Source organism: Antedon bifida, chromosome 7, assembly GCF_963402885.1.
Source record: "Antedon bifida chromosome 7, ecAntBifi1.1, whole genome shotgun sequence".
Classification (NCBI taxonomy): domain Eukaryota; kingdom Metazoa; phylum Echinodermata; class Crinoidea; order Comatulida; family Antedonidae; genus Antedon; species Antedon bifida.
In genome coordinates this window covers 12,958,174-12,977,825 of record NC_136232.1, presented here as the reverse complement: position 1 = coordinate 12,977,825, position 19,652 = coordinate 12,958,174, and the positions used below count along the sequence as shown (strand labels likewise).

Here is a 19,652-nt window from a genome sequence, read left to right as displayed (position 1 = left end):
ATGCCAGAGCCATATATATGGCTCTGGGCAATGCGAGAGTCATGCATATAATTGGCTCTGGGCAATGCGCTAAAAGGCAAACGCGACCTGTTTTGAAATAATTTTTTCCCAAAGTGCACCCCGTATACATCACCGTTGGTGGCTCTCTTCATTGTTGTTATTTCTGATCTGCATGCACAAAATCATCGCCGGCATTGTACACGTTGTGTTTTATATTGGCTTTTCATTTGCATGTTTAAAAGTTAAATATGTTATCCATTTCTTTTACCAAAGATGCATTCTTGTGGTGCATGTCATTAGTATATTTAATGGCATTTGCCTCAATTTATCACCAAGCGCCTGGTAAGCTTGTTCAATGTGTCTAGGCCTAGGCGTATTAATAGGGTTACCGAGAGTTGACTCCATTGTTATTGCCACGATTCAACTCCGCGTACGTTACCATGCGCGCTATGTCATTGACGCGATTATTTGTCCATTGCTAAACACATTTTTATGTAGTATTATTCTGAAAATAATTGAACTGTAAACATAATTCTTTTGAGTATTTATTTATTTACATATCATTCCATCAGATCAACTATTTTTTATTTTCATTACATCCAACCAAACATGTAAAAAATGTGGTTAAAATATCGTACTGTCTAGCGCGTACGACCATACGCGGTAGATTGTTTACTCAAAAACCTTCGAACGGTCCAGTGACCTTACCCTATTCAACCTTGTTTTTGTAGTTGAGCCTCTCATGACCTGGGATTTGTTTGTCTTCCTACGCCAAGATAATATAGTTCTACATGCCATGTGCTTTTTTCTCTGAGAAATATTTATTATAAGTGCCAAAAAAACGGTTTTTTCTCGATATGAAGCCTTTATTATTCAAATCTTTTAGAGAAAAATCACACATACCATAAAGAAGGTCCATTTATTTCATTTTTGAAATAAAATTGTGAAAATTACACGAGGCTCAACTACAAAACCTTCATTTTGTGATATGATGTCATCGTAAGCCAATCAAAACTAAGATTTCCCGTGATCGGCAGAGCTCACGGTTGAATGATTTTGGATTCTGGCTATTTGATTGGTGGACGCGAATCACCCACAGCGGAATGTTTTCTCTCGCGTGTACCGCGATGTCACATGGTCTCTCTGTACTGATCGTTACTACACAAATTTAGAGCAAGGAATTTGTACGAATTCCGTTAAATAAACAACTTTATATATTTTATAAACATTTAATAACTTATTTTATTGATATTTCCAATGTTGATATATAAAATAAATTACTATAAAGCGTAATTATATGTAATTATTTTAGCGAAAAACGGCGTAGTTCATACAATTGTCGACTGAGGGCGCAATTTGTTTACAACGTTCGTGGCCAAAAACGATCATTTTCGGCGATGTTTTAGACCCTATATTTCGAAAACTACAAGTCAGATTTTCGTAATTCTTTCTCTATTGGAATATTGAAACAAAATACTAACAGATAATGTTTAAATTGGTTAAAAAATAACAACTTTTAATTTTGCATCGTTATCCCTAGTATTAAGTATTACTATTATAATATTAATGACAATGTTAATTGTTGCCTACCTACTGTACTAGTAGCCAGTATAGTTTAGGCCGGATACAGATCATTTCGGTCGCGTTTGAAGTCGGTTGCGTTTCGAATTGGTCGCGTATATGGCATGCCAAATGTGCCTTATGTATATTTTTCTTTGCTTTTTCATCCAGGGTCGTACCATATTCGCGACATGATTCAAGGGGTTAAAAAAATGTAGGCCTCCCTAGGTACAAACATTTTTTTTTTGCAAACCATAGGCATCCACGGTGCAACAAATAGACGAAAATGCGATATATAGGTTATTTATTTATTTATTTCAAACTAATTATTATTCTTCTTTCTAAAAAATGTTGCTGTATTTCATATTTATTAGTTCTGTAATGAGAAAAACATAATAAATACTGTAGTATTAGTACTCATACTATCAAGTAATTTACATACGAAGTCAAGCGGTGCAGCGACTGAAATGCATAACACCACGACTGATGTGAAACGCGACCGGTTTGAATCGCGACGGAAATGATTGGTTACCATTAGGCCTAGGCCTACAGTAATTAGTAGGCCTAGTAGTAGAGGCCAGGCCAGCCTACTATAATACTAGCTGGGCTAGCCTACTAGAGTAATTATTACTATTATGGGGGTACGATGATATCGGTCGGGTTTTAAATTGATCGTGTCTAATTTTGGTAGTGATAAAATCAACTTCCACCATTTTGTATAGTGCGTGCGCCACTAGAGCTATACTTTTCAATCTCATTGGGTAGTGAATGGCCGTAGGACATCATGTCAGCGCTAAGTAGTTTCGCACTTAAAACTATAGGCATAAGACTTCCTGGTCACTCACAACCGACATTATCCCTTTTAGTAAAAATATTTAGTGGAAGACAACTAATATAATGAGACAGTCCACCTTGGTGCCTTCTAGTGGGAGTGTACCACCATCATCATTTCTAAAGTCTTTAGAAATGATGATGGTGGTACACTCCCTCCTGTCTGAGGTGACGGTGGGAGGGAGTTAATCTAGGTAAAAGCAGTACTCATAGACTACCAACACCATTTCTGATTTGTTTAGTCTGTATAGTCCTGCTTACCTGGTTAGCTAACATAAGCCGCGGTGGGTGAACAAGAACTGAAAAGTACACGAGGCTGAGGTAAATTATACTAGAAATCTAATTACAAGGTGAAAAATTGTATGTATCTAGAAATCCCATTTATTGCAGTAAATAGGAAAAACAATCCAGCTTATAAGGAGGTCTCCACACAAGAAGGATTAAAACTGTATACATACAGTTGGCATCTTCTGTTAATACAGTATGTTTAATATGGTTTATAATGCAAATAGAGTAGTTATCTGGGAAATTTTCTTCTGCTTTTGATAAATAATTGCCTTATTGGTCATGTTTTAATTGAAATTCGATTTAAAAAATTGGCTTATTATTAAAATTGTTCTTCTCTTTATCACAGGACTATACAGCAATGATGGAATTTTACCAATTAGGAATAAGTTTTTCCAACTTCAAGGAATGGATACGCCAGAAGAAGCTTTTTATAAGAATCCCACAATACTCTGGCTTGTTTATCGCATTGGTTTAAACTTTCAAACAGGGTTTGATTTTGTTTGCCTTCTTGGAGTTCTCTGTTCATTCATCTGTATGGTGTCAAAAGTAGTGCGAGACAGTTTTATGTTTGCTGCCCTCTGGTTTTTATACTACTCAATTTACAAGGTACAGATTCTCGTACTCGTCTCGTAATTGAAATTTATTTACTTTGCAAGTCGTTCTAGAATAATAATTATTTCAACAATTTATAAGTAGGTAGATTTTTACTGTTGAAAAGAAAAGAAGAGATATTTCCTCAATCTCACAAGAGATGAAGTGAAAAGAGGCATTTTAATATGAATTCTCATCTTTTTGACAATACTTTTTTTAATGTTGAAATTATTTTTCCATTTTTTGAATATTCCAAAGTTGAATGTAAAACAGATCGTGGCCTTGCACTACACTACAATTATAGACCCAAATTCAATATTATGGCACAGTTTCTTTTTATTAACTTGTACTGGAGATTTGTTTGGTTTCATAGGCTGTCATCCAAACATGACAACTAAAATATTTTATATTGATTTTTTCTTTAGGCTGGTCAGACATTTATGTGGTTCCAATGGGATATATTACTTTTAGAAGCAGGATTCCTGACAATTATTGTTGCACCTATTAACATCTTGAAATGGAAGGATCCGAAACCAAGGCAACATGATGCTATCACAATGTGGCTTGTGAAATGGCTGTTATTCAGACTGATGTTTGCATCTGGTGTTGTGAAATTAACAAGTCAATGTCCAACCTGGTGGGGACTAACTGCCCTTGATTGGCATTATGAATCACAGGTACAGAGTTGTTAAAATATTAAACAAACCCTTGTACAATAAAAATAAAAGTAAACTCTCACCAGATATACAGTAAGGTACAAATAATCATGCCATTTTTTATTACATTCGATTCTCCTAGATGAGCCCTATTTGCTTGTTCAAATTCAACAAACATTTATTTTGAATATCAAATGGAATACACAATGTTTTTCTATCAATTCTGGTATTCCTAATGGTTAAAAAAAAGACATTTTAATATATTCAGTTTATTACAACTGTTTTTTATTTTCAATCAGATTTTTATTTCCACTATTTTTAAGTTGACAGTGTAACTTTGTTCTTTTAATAAAAATAAAAATAATAATAATATTTGCTTTTCTTAAAGTGTATTCCGACACCTTTGGCTTGGTACATGCATCACTTACCCCAATGGTTCAATGCTCTCAGTACGGCTGCCGTCTATGTCATTGAGATTGTTCTGCCATTTTTGTTCTTTTCACCAATAAGAAACCTTCGAATTTTCGCAGCACTTATGCAGGTATGGAGTTGTACTGTGTACAGTATATATCTAATTCTGTACTCTTGTGACACATGTAAACACCATCCCAGTTTTTAATTTTATATTACTTTTACATACTGTACACAACATTCACTGATCTAAAGTGACTGAAACTAAACCTTAATATTAGAAGAACCATCAGATGAATACCAACATTTTATTCACTCTAAATTTTAAATTGAGGTTTATGATAAAATTTCCATTAAAAAAAAACAGGCAGGTTCAATATAAGTGAGCCTTATTGATTAAAGTGAAAGTTTTTAATTGGATTCTCTGACTTAACTGTTATTGATGCCAGTGGAGTATTATAGACAGTTATAAGTAGTTTGTGGTGGTTCTCACCATAGTCTGTGATAGAAACAGTACAGTATGTCCACTCCCCCCACCCTTCTCAAACACAAATGTAATAATTCATTATTTAACCATGATTAACTATTATAGAAAATAGTGTAGTTTGTCTGTCAGGTCAGCTTTAATATTTATTTGATATATTGTTTCAGATAAAGCTGATGACTTTAATTTTCCTAACTGGAAATTATAATTTTTTCAACATTCTGACTGTTGTGTTAACTATTTCACTATTGGATGATAAATTCTTTTCAAAAGAGCAACATAAGAAGACAAAGATAGGTACCAATTTTATCTCGTAAATTTTCTACTTCTGAAGCAATTTTTGTTGGAGTATTTTATACAGTTTACTATCAGAGGGCATGTACATGACATCATGTATGTAAATTATAGTATTATTATTATTAATAATTAACACAGAACCAGGTTAAAGACACATGTATATACTATATATTCTTTGACTTGTATTCTTTGTTTAAACATAATATATTGTCCCCTTAAATAATAAAATTATATATTGCAGAGAATATATTATTATATTCAGACTCTTGGAACCAATATTTAATATTATAGTAGAACGTCTAATTCCTGAACGTTACCTGTCATGGTACTAGTACAGTATTTATATTCCTTACAACAATCATGAATAGTGATAGGTACTCGCTTGTCTGGCGTTGTCTCTTTTTACAAATCGTTTGACATTATAACTCTATAAAGTTGGCCAGCCCATGCATCGACATCTGGGTCATGCTACATCCAGACCAAAATGTGTAGTTATTTTTCAATTGATTTTTCCCTTTTTTTCATTCACAACTATAATATTATGTACAAGTCTGTTTCCCCCTTGACCTTGTGAATTTGGGGAAATATGGAAGTATTTAAAAAAAAGTAATATTGATTTAAGTAGGTTGAATATTCCTATTAGACACTATTAAGAAAACTCATTCAAAATTTAGGAGGTTACCTGTGTCATCCTTCATTTTTATCATGAAAACAGTAATACTGACAAAGTATTTTTAATTGACAATCTGTCATCTTATTTTGTCAAAATACAATCATATTTTCTCTGGAAGACAACCTCAATTAATGTCCATGTTTCTTCTGCCATATTTATGTTGTATCAAAGTCATCGTAAATGTGAACATAAATTGTTGTTGATAGAATAGATAACATTTTTTTTTGTACTATAGACATGCTTTCTGTCAGCTATTGGAAAGCGATGCTGATTATAGAAAAGCATGTATTAGACATTATCATGATGAATTGGTTATCATTGTAGGCAATTTTTCTGAAAAATACATTTGTAGTTTTTTGTTTAAAATATTGATGACTATTCAGAGATGCAACGTATTGTGCAATGTGTTACAATATACGAATAAAAAAGTAATTCATTTTATAGCATCCATAATCATCATCATCATACAAAAAAAAAAACATCTTTTGAAAACATTTTTTTTTTCAGTTAAAAATGAGCTAATCAGGCTTTTACCATTATGCGTTTCTTCTGTTGTGTATATTGCAATACTATATGCGAGTATTTATTATTTTGATGTAAAAATTAACTCAACAAATTTCTCAATTGAAAGTCGAATCAGTAAGTACATATTACACTTTTTGTTTTATTTAGATTTAGATATATAATGTAGTTTAATATTACATACTGTATATTTAGTTTAGGAATTTTTGAAATAGCATTTGAAAACAAAGAGTAACAAGGAATCTGCCCTTCCAACTTGTATAAAATGTTTACAATAATAACTCGCTAGATTATCTCCATATCTTTACAAAATAAATAATATATTTTAAAGTTAATGGATTATGTCTACTTCGATGAGACCGATAAAATACATTTATATTTTATGCAACATTATCTGGTGAAAGCTATCAATGGCTATGATCTTTTTTAATGCATACTGTACGTTATTCTGTTTTTTTAAATAGATTTTACAGAAGTGACATTCTTTAAATGGTTAAAAGGAATTATGCCATTTACCATACACATAGCTGTGGTCTCTCTAATATCAGAAATATTAGCAGCTCTATACAGGTAATATTTACAATTAGCATTTGCCTTCTGGAATTGTCATACATAATTACTGTACATTGTTTTTTTCTTTTTTAATAGCAGTGAACATATTTATTGTAAATTTAATGTAGTTTATCTAAAAATGGTTTACATTTATTTTGCATTTTCGTTTATTACACAGATTTATAAATGTCAATAAATTATAACATTTTAAAGAAGAATGAAAGTGACCCTAATAATTGTCTGCTAATTACAAGTTTTAAACGTCACTAAAACATCTAAAGAAGAACAATATTAATGTTGTAAAGTGTAACAAAGTATTTCCACCATTGCAAGTAAACTATAAAAAAAAGTAGAATGTTTGTACAGTATGTAAATTAGAGTATTACGTAATAATTAACACAGGTTGCAGACACAGGTATATACTTGGTTGACTTGTATTCTTTTTTTAAACATAATATATTGTCCCCCTACAGAATAATTTTGTTAAATTTGTTTGTTGAATATTCCATGTCATGACTTCGACCAAATTCATGATAAATGGCACCTCTAGTTGGCATGGAATGACATTCCCATGTAGCGTGCTAGCAGCAATCAGTAGTATGATCATACTTTTCCTGTTTGAGTATGTTGCAGTAAAAGCATGTTTTCTGTGTGGGAACCTTCGATTGTTTGATAGTTGGGAACTGTTTGATTTGCAGTGAGTTGTGTTTTCAATGTGAACATCTAGGAAAACAAGCATTAATCGTATTGTTAAGGAAACAATTATTTATTTTATCTGAATCTAAAATTTAGCTTCAACTAGGCCCCCACTACCCTGGTTTCCTAAACTTTGACATTCTTTTCACGATTAGAAATAGAGGGTAATTTGACTTTAAGAAGTTTTATTTGCGGAGTTAAACATTTACTTAAATTAAAAATTAATGTTCGTAGTGAACTTTAAACCCAGAAGAAAGACGTTAATTACTTTTTATTTTGAAATTGTGTTACTGTAAAATTTATTTTAACATTTTCTAATATACACAGTATAAATATAGATCTTTTATCCACACAATCAATAACTATAATACAGAATTTCAAATTGTTGATTGTGTATAAATACAATTTAATGTCTGGCATTAAAAAATGGAATTTTTTCTGTAAATGTCTTTTTCGACAATACCTTTTATTAGTGTACAACAATAAATGATAATTTCTATAATATAATAATAAACTGAAAATCAATAACTATGGAATATAACATTTAATTGGTTTATAGAAAGATACACTTTATCTTCATCTGATAGTATGCTATTATTAGGCATTAAGAATAAAGATAATACTGATTATTTAAACTACAATAGAACCCCTCTTAGGGGGACACCTTTAGGACCAAACAAAGTGTCTGGCTACAATAATAATAATTACTGTAAGCAGTGTGCAAAAAAGTGTACTTCATGATATCAATTTTTTTTTACAGGTGTATAATTCTTGAAAAATCTTTAGTAGCTAAGATATGGTCAACAATTCAATGTATGCTCATCTCAGCTGTGGCAATTTATATGTTTACAATAAGTTTAGTAAGTTAGCTGTTTGTTCTTGAATCTACATTCATTTTATTCAACAACAATTACTGGAAGTAGATGCAAAAACATTTCCCCAATAGTACATATAATACATAAAAAAAATGCTAACAACAAAAAAAACAAAATCTAAAAATATACAATTTAATATTAGCACATCAAACATATGTGTGTTTACATGGAAAAAGAAAACATATTACATATTTTTAAAATATAATAAAGTTTTATTTTTATTGGGAGATCATTCCATACAGTATTTTAGAACCAGTTATTGAAACAACAAAAAGCTCTGTCTACACTATCAAACTTTTGTGTCAAAAAAATGTGATGTGGCCATATATAGGACATGATGATGTCATATCACTACCATATTTGGGTATATCACTACCATATTTGGGCACATCATACTTTTTTTGTCAAACTAGTTTGATTGTGTAGACAGAGCTTAAGTTAATCTTGTAAAAGAAACATAAAGCTATATTCATTATTATTGACAACATTTCAAACATACAGTGAAGAATAATGTGCATGAATCGAACATTCCTCATCAGTTCTCTTAAATCAATGCTCTTTTCTTATCCATTTCAAAAACACACCATAAATCATTCATCATCTACATTAGGCGCAGGAGCCCCGGATAGCGTTACGTTTGAAAACCCCAAAAAGTGAGGTTTTCAACCATTAGCGGCATGACTGATGTGAGTGATTAATGTGTTTTACGGACGGTTTCAAGGACTATCCTACCAGTGGGCTGTTCACTGGTCAAATGATTGACACTTTGTATCACCATTTGTAACTGGAGCTGTGACGACCTTTGTAACTGGAGCTGTGACGACCTTGCAAGAATACTAGGCCAGAATTTTTTATTGAAAAGTGCCTTGGTATTAACATGGAGATGGAAACAAATTTTTCTATCTTTCTTTCTAAAATAAATGGTCACTACAGTTTCAAACTAGGCTTAGTCCACCAATTAATTAAGAATTGAAACCTAAATTAAAATTGTTGGTATTCTTTGGCCGTTGTTTGATTAATTACATCTTCATGCCATGTTTTTTTTTCTAATGATTTGGCGATACGCTCCTATTAGGCCTACTAGCAGAGGGTTCGATGAGTTTTGAAAAGTTATGAAAATGTGGTCTAACATATAGCAATTCAGTTTTTAAGGCCCTTCTTCCATGTCCGAGCCTTTGGAAATATTAAAAAGTTATATTAATATAATATTCTGTGTTTTCATGTTTTAAGAAATTGTATATCATTTCAGATGTTTCGCGCTGCGTTTTTATTTGTTTCGCGCTTCGTCTTGTTGGCAAAAGTAACTCTTGACTTCCGCTCGAGCTTTCTTCGTACATACCGATACTTATTATGCTTATTCATTTCATTTTTTTGTACATTATTAAAGAAAATAGCATACAGAACCCCATACGGAACATACCCTGCTCTGAGAAAACACTTGTGGGCGATTCTCCGAATACGGCATGATGGAATAGCTTTTGGAGTAAATCGAAACGTCGAGCAACTCAACAGTTCTTTTCAGAACTAATAGGCAAACTTATATCAACAAATATGTAACTTGTTTAGCACGTTTAAAATGGATAGCAAAACATATTCAAAATAAAAAACCTGAATTATTTCAAACAGACAGCACATTAGTTCAAACGCCGTAGCACAATAGATAGCACAATCAAATGGATATAACTGTACTGTACATTCTATGCAGATTATCGGGTAGCACATTCTTTCAAATGGATAGCACATTCTTTCAAATGGACAGCACATTCTTTCAAATGGATAGCACATTATTTCAAATGGATAGCACATTGAGTAGCACAATCAAATGGATATAGTACTGTACATTATTCTATAAGGATTATCGGGTAGCACATTCTTTCAAATGGATAGCACATTATTTCAAATGGATAGCACATTGGGTAGCACAATCAAATGGATATAGTACTGTACATTATTCTATAAGGATTATCGGGTAGCACATTATTTCAAATGGATAGCACATTAGGTAGCACAATCAAATGGATATAATTGTACTGTACATTATTCTTTACGGATTATCGTGTAGCACATTCTTTCAAATGGATAGTACATTATTTCAAATGGATAGCATGGATTGGGTAGCACAATCAAATTGAGCACATTGGGTAACACATTGCATCAAATGGGAGCCTACTGTACAGTTATTCTATTAAATTGAATTGAATTGAAATATATATTTATACTGGGTAACCTCTTCAGTCAAATACTGGTCTCCCAGAGGGCCCAGTTATGATCAGTGGCTGTGATGTACTAATACACCGGGGTAACCCCCTACTCGTCTCGAAAGATGTACTAGGTTCTTTAAAGTGCACACGAGCTAGATGTGTATTCTATTATCGGGTGTAGTACATTAACATTGAGAGGACATAAGATGGACACCATAATTTATTATTAAGGAGCGAAACAGCCAATCCTTATTGAAGGGACACTCCTATAAAGGGGACATTAAGGGGACGGGGAACATTTAAGCTCAGTGCCAATGTTCACTCAATATTTTTTCCATCACAAAATAACAAAAAACACGAAATAATTATATCCATTTATCGTTATTAAATAAAAATGGATATCATAATAATTATGATACTTTGTCTGTCTTGAAAGTTTTCATTGGTGAAACGTTGTCTGCTACATTTTAAATTTCCGAGTCCAGATCAGTATTGGTATTAGTTTTTTCCTGCGAAACCTCTATGAAGAGGACAAGTTTTTTTAGGAAGTGTTCCAGGGGCAGTAGAACCCCTATTAAGGGGACACTTTCAGAAAAAAGGTTCTACTGTATTTTTAACGGAGGATATCACAAATCAAGTACGTGTTTCCAAGTACAGTACAGTGTTTAAAAAGAATTATTTCATTTCAATCTTTTTTAAAACAGAAATAGGTCTGTTTTGAATGGTTTTTGTTTTTTATTTGTTCTTTTCCCGTGTGTTACTTGGCAATACAGAGATATATTAGAAAGACAATTTTGGCGGGATTTGCATTGTCGCCCCTGAAACTTGTGACCTGAACTGAAGAATATGGTATGTTGTTAGTGCTGAATTCTGTAAATTTTGTGTCATATCAACTGAGAATTTGTATCATTTCTGTAGGCCCAACAGTAAACATCATCGTTTAGGGCCGCCAATATAATTGGCTATTTTTTCAATCACATTGTCAGAAAATGAAATTCTTAATGAAATATTACATGTAAAACCAAATATAAATATATGTGATATGAATATAACAATGGAGAAACTTTCATGGAGAAATAACTTACTTATTTATAACTAACTTATTTTTTCGTGATATAACTAATGAAACAATGTTTAGAAAATGATATCATCTAAGTGATGTTTTAGATATAACGTTTAACTTTTTTTTTTATTCTCCATACATTCAATTATTTTCATATAGTTCTTGTATAACACCATATCAAGTAGTACAGTAGTAGAAATTATTGTAGGGTTTTCTTATTATTCAGTCAATTCAGTGTTTCTATACAGAAAAGAGTAGTCAGTGGCCTTAACATCAATTAATTGTATAATTTGCACCCAAGGTCGAATAGCAAGAAACTAAGGTCCAGTTACATTGTTGTTCATTGGTCAATAGGAAATGAACAGCACACTTATGGGTGGTGACAAAGTTTAGTTATTGATAAATTGTCCTTGGGAAAAACACATTAGTTGGGCTGACCATGGGCTGACAGAGTTAACGACTTCGTAACGCTATCCGGGGCTCCTGCACCTAATGAGGGTACCATATCTTTTGCTCTGGCTGCTAAAGTTATGGTATTGAGAAGATCGGACCTCCACTCTACTGATAAGTTTCAGACTTCAACATTCTTATATTCTCTAGTTGAAGGCTCTGTCTACACTATCAATCTAGTTTGATGGTGTGTGAAGTGTGATGTGCCAAAATACGGTAGTGATATTCCCAAATATGGTTGTGAAATGACATGTCTATATATGGGCACATCACATTTTTTTTGTCGTCACATAACGTTTGATAGTGTAGACAGAGCTTTAATATACTGTTCGGCCATGCAACTGACTTAGAACATCATTGGTATAACCTGATTTAGCGTTCCGTTAGGAGCTGAAGTATGGATACAGTACTAGAATAACAATTACATAAATCTTATCCCATTGTTTTTTTTTAACCATATCATTGGTTTGAAACCAGCTTCTACGTGGCATCCATCAGTGTCAATCTTCCAAGCTATTCAAGTCACTTCTAAATTCTCACTGATTTCAATAATTGTTGTTGGTCCTAACACTGTGGGACATCAGTAAACAGCACTTTATAAAATTGTTATTATTATTAAATAACATGCATTACAGAATCATTGTCCTTTCATAGTATTTTTATTTTCAAATTGAGATGTTCTGTCACTTCTGAGATCATAATCATGTGTTGTAATTTAATGTAATAATAATTGTTTGATTTTATCTCTAGGTTCCACATACAGCAGTTGAGAACACAGCTCGTAAAAATCTTTGGCCAGTAGTATCTGAATGGCATCAGAAGACAGATTATCTACAAATTACAAACAGTTATGGATTGTTTCGACGGATGACTGGCGTTGGAGGAAGACCAGAGATTATCATAGAAGGCAGTAATCATGAATTTAAAGGCTGGAAAGTAAATATGACGATAGAGAAAAGTTTTTTGTTAAAGACACTCTCCCTACTATTTTTGACGTTTTTTTAAAAATGATGCAGTAATTTAAAAACATTAAACCAGGTCATTCCTTGTCTTAAATGTACGCTTTATGGTAAATTATGATAAAAAGAGAGAAACAATGCACTAGCTAAGTAGCTCGCGTTGAATTCCTCTTGTGGACAATCTTTAAGCTTAACTTAGCTAGTTTTCTTTATTTCTTGTAGGCATATGAATTCCTGTATAAACCTGGAAACCTAAGTGTTGCACCACCATTTGTTGGTAAGGAGAATTGATACTTTCTGAATAATAATAGTAAAATGATGGATATGCAATAGACGTTATAATCGACGCTACAAGTCGCGATCATTGAAACTTTACAAATAATTAGTTATCCGCACCTTGGTTAACTTAGTCAACATATCAACATTTATGTGAAGTTGTGCACCTCCTATTTTTAAATGACATCAGAGTTGCTCAACTTAACTTTATGAATTTCAATAATTGATCATAGATTAAAAACCAAGTCATTTTATATTGACACTTGGTGAAAATTTAATTCATATCAAAGGTCAACTTTCTATGGATTAAAAATTGTGTTTCACAAAAAGCGCATTTAAAATTTTAAAATCCGAAAAATTTTCACATTTCAGGACATTTTGAGCATTTCTAAATTTTACAATTTGTTTGCGTTACCCACACGTATTCCTGCGTAAAGCACGTAAGTGGCATAGAAACACCATTTTTGCAATTAATTTCTGTTCGGTATACCTTTTGTAATAGATTTAATTCATTTTTATAAAGTTTAAATGCAAAATAACAGCACACATGCACATTACACTTTAAAAATCGTGCACTTAATAATAGCTAATTTAATGCAAATTTATGAAAAAACATGACTATTTTGAATCCTTAAGATGGATTGTGACCACCTGTTTTTTTTTTACATATTATGGAAGCCAATGTGTTGTAAATATGAATTCATGTAACATTTTTGGTTGAGACGAAGGTTGTGACATCATTGTATGGCCACTCAAATTTAGGGTTATTTCTCTTCTGTGCTAGAATTAAGACAACTGTTTGAGGCTCTCACTCCATGGTTTTGGTGTAAGAATTAGTAAATCGTATGTCCTGTGTGTCACAAAATGCTCATGTGTACTTTAAAGAACTTTAATAGTACACCTTTTGATAAGAGTAGTGGGTTACCCTGGTGTACTATACAGCCACTATTGTGGACAGACAAAAAAGCGCCTTGTTGGCATCACCGACATGACCCTTAGGAGAGAAGCATGGAATTGAAAAGTGTAACATCTAAGTCCACAGCGCATTTGGATGACATTGTTTGTGGAATGTGCTGTAAATAATTTCCCATGACTACAGAATGAATATGTGACGCACATACAAAATTTGTTAAAGATACTGAATATATACTAGAAAATAATGCTAGATACAATACAGGATCAGTTTTTTAAGTTTTAATGAAATGCTATTTGCCATTGATCTATGGCTTGCATGACATGATTTCAACACTGTAAAATGATACAAACTCTTTCAAATTTTAATCGATGAACTTTGAAATAATTCATTTAATGTGGTATGATGTTTTATGGCAATTTACAGATAATGTTACTTTTTATGTTCATACTCAATACCCCTAAAAAAACAAAAGTACTATATAAATATATATATTATATACAACTTATTTTATTAGTCTACTAATACTAACAAATAGCAATATAAATTATTATAATGGTAGAAGATATCAAATAGTGGATGAATAGAAACATGATACAATACATCAAAACTAATTTTAATGGTATTTTGCGAGTATATCTAATTTAAATTTACAGTGGATAATTTCATTATATTCTAAAGGATACAAGCAATGCGAAGAGGAATAAACTCAAAATCTCGATCTTGTCCATCATACTGCACCACACGTTTTGAATGTATTTGTGAGAAAAAATCAAGCAAAAATGTATTTAAAATAAATAGATGGCTATTGTAGATTTCAAATAGATGCCTATTGTTGCTTTTAAATAGATGCCTATTGTAGATTTCAAGTGGATTCCTATTGTAGATTTCAAATAAGCGTACTTGTGTTTTTAGTGCTTTTTGAAAAATTGTGTATAAATTAGAAACTGGAACTAAATTGAGCTGTGGAATTAAATAGCAATTGCATTATTTGAAAATGTACACAAGTGATTATTGATTTGGTATAACAAAAGAATTCTTTCTTTTTATGTCATCCTGTTATTGCCCTGCTAATCATGGAGCTATTAATCTAAAGTGATGTAAAGAATTGCAATTTTCCATTTGACATCACAATATGTTTGCAACAATTGAACAAAAGGCAACTATGGACGTATAAATATATTGATAAATGCATTTTTCAATGATATTAATACAGTATTTTATATAACAGTTTGTTATAAATACAGATAATGATAATTTACCTTTATCATGTGTACAAAATGTATTTATTTATTATTATTTTTATTATTATATACTATTAATTCTGAAATTCACAAGTAAAACATTTAAGGAAAGAAAAACAAAACAAAATATGACAAATTAGATTTTAAGCCTATTTTCCACTATGCATGCATGTTAATGTTTTCATCTTCCAAACCTTCTCTGCGACGAATTCTATAGTTTTTTTCTACTTTTTGTGAAGCTAAAACAAATTGCAACCGGATGTGAATGAAAATCGCAGCTATTTGTTGAAAAGGGTATCACAATTTTTTTTTTCTATGCTAAACAAATTTGATGTGTGGAAAACAGGCTTTAGGGGCTCAGTGTCAACCCAAAAGTCGTATTTAAATCTAACCTCCATAGCCCTTATCTCCACACACTGTACTCCAACTTTCTAGTACTTCTAATTTATATTTTCCAGCTCCACACCAGCCTCGACTGGATTGGCAAATGTGGTTTGCTTCTCTTGGTAGTTATAACTACAATCCATGGTTCTTGAATCTCGTCTACCGACTACTACAAGGGAAGCATGAAGGTAAAATTCAGATCTATATTTTTATCTCAATTGGTCCATGTAAACTTATCTGGAAACGTTGGTAGAATTCTTCTACTGTTCCCTTTATTGAAAGAAGAAAAGAAAATATTTTATTTGATATTTATTACATTGAACAAGGGATGAAATCAACCGTAAGTGAACTTTCTTGTGGTCTTATTTAATTAACTGTATTGTAACAAATCAACTTCCTTGGGTAATTACCCACACAGTGGTAGGGTTAATTCAAAGTTGTCTGTTAGAATGGCATGTTCTTGATTGAGAAAAGCTATGCAAATTATTTTTGATTTCCAATTTATATTTTGTGAATAAAGCCAGACTCAATATGATCAAATTGAGAAGGTAGCTTTTCCTTATGATACTAAATATGTACACTGATAGTTTACACCCATAGGGTCGACCATTTTAAATATAAAGATTGATGGTTTAGTTATGCCAGGCTGGGTCATGAATGTTAATTACCTCTACCAATTAGTCAACTGAATGTTTCTGCTATTGCTTCTGCTGTTTATGTTTGTTTATGTTTTTAATATCATGTGTAAATTCAGTAATTGTAATTATAGAAATGCGTATTTCTGGATAACAAGGAACGCTATACTACACAGACCCATTCTCTCATTGGATCAGCATTATAAATGCAATATGTTTTCAAGTAATTTTGTTATTAAATCAAATATTCCATGATTAAATACTATATTAATCTGATTAAATCCAATATTTTTTGTTTAATTACTTGATTCAATCCTATATTTGTTTCAATCATATACTCTTAAATTCCAATGTTAATTTTTTTCTATTCAATCGTATATCCTTAAATACAAAAATTAATTTATTCAATCCTAAATTTATAGTTCCAATTAACACTCTTTCTTTCCAAAAAGAAGAAAGAGACTAAATTTGAAGTCACTGTTGCATGATTCCAATAAATTATTTTGCATTGCATTATGAGAAAATGGTTTACTTAACAGTTTCTATTTTTGGAAAAAAACTAATAAAACAAAATGGCTTTTTTCACTCTAGTTATGAATCTACTTGGACAATCACCATTTCCAGATAAGCCACCAAAATATATCCGTGCCAAACGCTACACATATCATTACACTCCCTACAAGTAAGTATTATTGTTTGAACTTTCATTTGCAATGAAGAAGTGCTATTGTTGTCCCATATTTTCTTGTTTTTCTGCGATGTGTTTCTTATTTCAATGCTATATTCTTCTAATCTATCTCATAAAATTTAAATTATACATTGTTCTATTCTATCCCATGTTTCCTTGTTTCAATGCTACATTATTCAATCTTATCTCATACTTATTTGTTTTATTTTTTTATTTTAATTCTATATATTCTTTAATTCTTTCAATGCTTATTTACTGTATTCCTAATTCCAATGTTGTTTCTTTTTATCTTGTAATATAAGGTTCCATCTAGTTTCTTACATTTTAAGTAATATTCAAAGGTTATTGTTTCATAAGCTGTAAGTGTAAGCTTTCAAGAATTATTTAATAAAAAGAATATTAAAAGGCATAATGGAGTACCATCCTTGGCTGTACAAAAGCCATTGTACTCATAACAGCCGCAAATTCTAAGGAGCCTTCCATAAGCGTTTCATTTTAATGAATGTCTTTAGAATTTGAAGTATACTTACAAAGCTTGGTAAATAATACAATACATACTATAAAAAGAAATTAAACCTTAGAAGTCCATACTAATGTCTAGTCTCATGTGACTTGTTTTTGTAATACAGTAGAAGCCATTATTTTGGGACCCAAAGTTTTGTCCCCTTAATAGAGGTTTTCATGAAAAAAAACCAAATAATTATACCAAAATGAACAATAAAGGTAAAACTAACAAAAAATTGTAATTGTCCCCTTAATAGGGGTTTTCGTAGGAAAAATGAACAAGACTCAAGAAATTAAGAATAATTGAACATTTCACAAATGAAAACTGTCAAACCAGAGAAAGTATCATAATTATTATCATATAATTATATATGACATATATGACTGTAATAATGGCGATATTAAATGAATATAATTATTTGGTCTTTTTATTGTTTTTGTGAAAAAAGTATTTTCCCTCTTATTATGGGTTCAACCAACCATTTGGCACATTTAAAAGTGTCCCCTAAGTAGAGGTTGGCCATAGTGTTACAACATAATTATATATTGCCCCTTGTTTCGCGGAAAAAGAGTTCCCTCAATAAAACAAATTACTGTATAGTGAACCCCTTCTTTGGGACACCCATATTCAGGGGACATCCCAAAGAAGGGGTTCTACCTTTTGTTTAGTATTATTACATTTTAAAAGTACAATGTTACTTGTTATAAACCAATAAGACATCCTTACCAGAGTTTAAAAAGATATATTTATGTACTACAAATTTACTGCGTAGCAAGAAACATAATTAGAGAAGAAATACACTCTACACAATCTGGTATCGCAAAACAATGTGTTAAATACGTCAATTTTAAATGCTTTCTCATTCAGTTCAATTAAAAAAGATTGGTGGACAAGGGAAAACGAAGAGGAATATCTTCCCATAGTTCATTTAGAAATGAAGCAGTTTACAAATATTCTTACACAAACTGGATTAATTCAGGTATTGTAAAAACATAATTTATTAAGTTATTGACAGTATTTCATCATAATCTTTAAGACACAGCAAAATACACACTAAATCTGAAATCAGTGTTGATGCCAACAATCTGAAATATGGTAGAACAAAATTCTTTATTTACAACGCAATAACTATTTTATATTTTGAGAAACGTCGGTAATTTTCATCTAATTTGACTTGGTTTAAACTCCAAAGAACAAGTCACAAAATATTTAATAGAAACGAAATGAATTTATTTTAACTATTTTATAGCTTGTCTTTATCTTATTGTGTGACTTTACTTTTAAAATCCGATGTGCCCATATATGGTCACGATGATGTCATATCACTACCATATTTCGGTACAATATTTTTTGTCAAACTAGTTTTATAGTGTAGACATAGCTTTATCCACTTATATAAACGTTTGTCTGACTATATATTATATAATATATATATTAATAATAATAATAATGATTTATAGAGCGCACTTGGTGTTTTTTTTTCAGGAGGACGTTAGTAGACCATTAGATGGTGGAAATGACAACATATTTCTGGTGAAATTATTATCTGTTACAAGAACCTATGTAGAGAAATTAAGCGCGCCATTGTTTGTAAATTCGTTGGTTGTTACAGGAGTGTGCCTAAACTTCTTTTAATATCGATTGTTGACATTTAATGTAATAAAGTTACAATGGTTATTGTATTTTTTCTTGATTCATTTAAATGATTTATTTATTGGCACGCTATCGTTATCATGATCGACGTAATGATCAACTTCTATTTAACGGTAGCACGCTATGGTTATCATGGTCGACGTAATGATTAACTTCTTTTTAACGGTAGAACGCCATCGTTATCATGATCGACGTAATGATCAACTTCTTTTTAACGGTAGCACGCCATCGTTATCATGGTCGAC

The 19,652-nt window shown here is 31.5% G+C and overlaps 1 protein-coding gene across 2 annotated transcripts; it reads left to right on the top strand.

Moving 5' to 3' along the window:
* Positions 1 to 183: 183 nt before the first annotated feature.
* On the top strand, positions 184 to 19,422 carry LOC144848178 (lipase maturation factor 2-like). Of its 2 annotated transcripts, none has more exons than XM_078704881.1 (14): positions 184 to 342; positions 3,026 to 3,285; positions 3,696 to 3,947; positions 4,315 to 4,467; positions 4,989 to 5,118; positions 6,299 to 6,430; positions 6,778 to 6,883; positions 8,322 to 8,421; positions 12,901 to 13,086; positions 13,332 to 13,386; positions 16,001 to 16,114; positions 17,153 to 17,243; positions 18,622 to 18,733; positions 19,240 to 19,422. In XM_078704881.1, the coding sequence occupies exons 1-14, from the start codon at positions 249 to 251 to the stop codon at positions 19,387 to 19,389; spliced, it is 1,935 nt and encodes a 644-aa protein (XP_078561007.1). In that variant the 5' UTR covers positions 184 to 248; the 3' UTR covers positions 19,390 to 19,422. The 2 variants fall into 2 exon arrangements, with proteins under 2 accessions (XP_078561007.1, XP_078561009.1); XM_078704883.1 differs by lacking the exon at positions 184 to 342 and adding an exon at positions 2,695 to 2,712.
* Positions 19,423 to 19,652: the final 230 nt, after the last annotated feature.

Excerpts from the sequence above, each read along its gene's own strand:
- LOC144848178 (XM_078704881.1), top strand. The coding sequence starts at position 249 with ATGTTATCCATTTCTTTTACCAAAGATGCATTCTTGTGGTGCATGTCA. Across the intron at positions 343-3,025 it reads AATTTATCACCAAGCGCCTG|GACTATACAGCAATGATGGA; the intron begins GTAAGCTTGTTC and ends TCTTTATCACAG. Across the intron at positions 5,119-6,298 it reads ACATAAGAAGACAAAGATAG|TTAAAAATGAGCTAATCAGG; the intron begins GTACCAATTTTA and ends TTTTTTTTTCAG.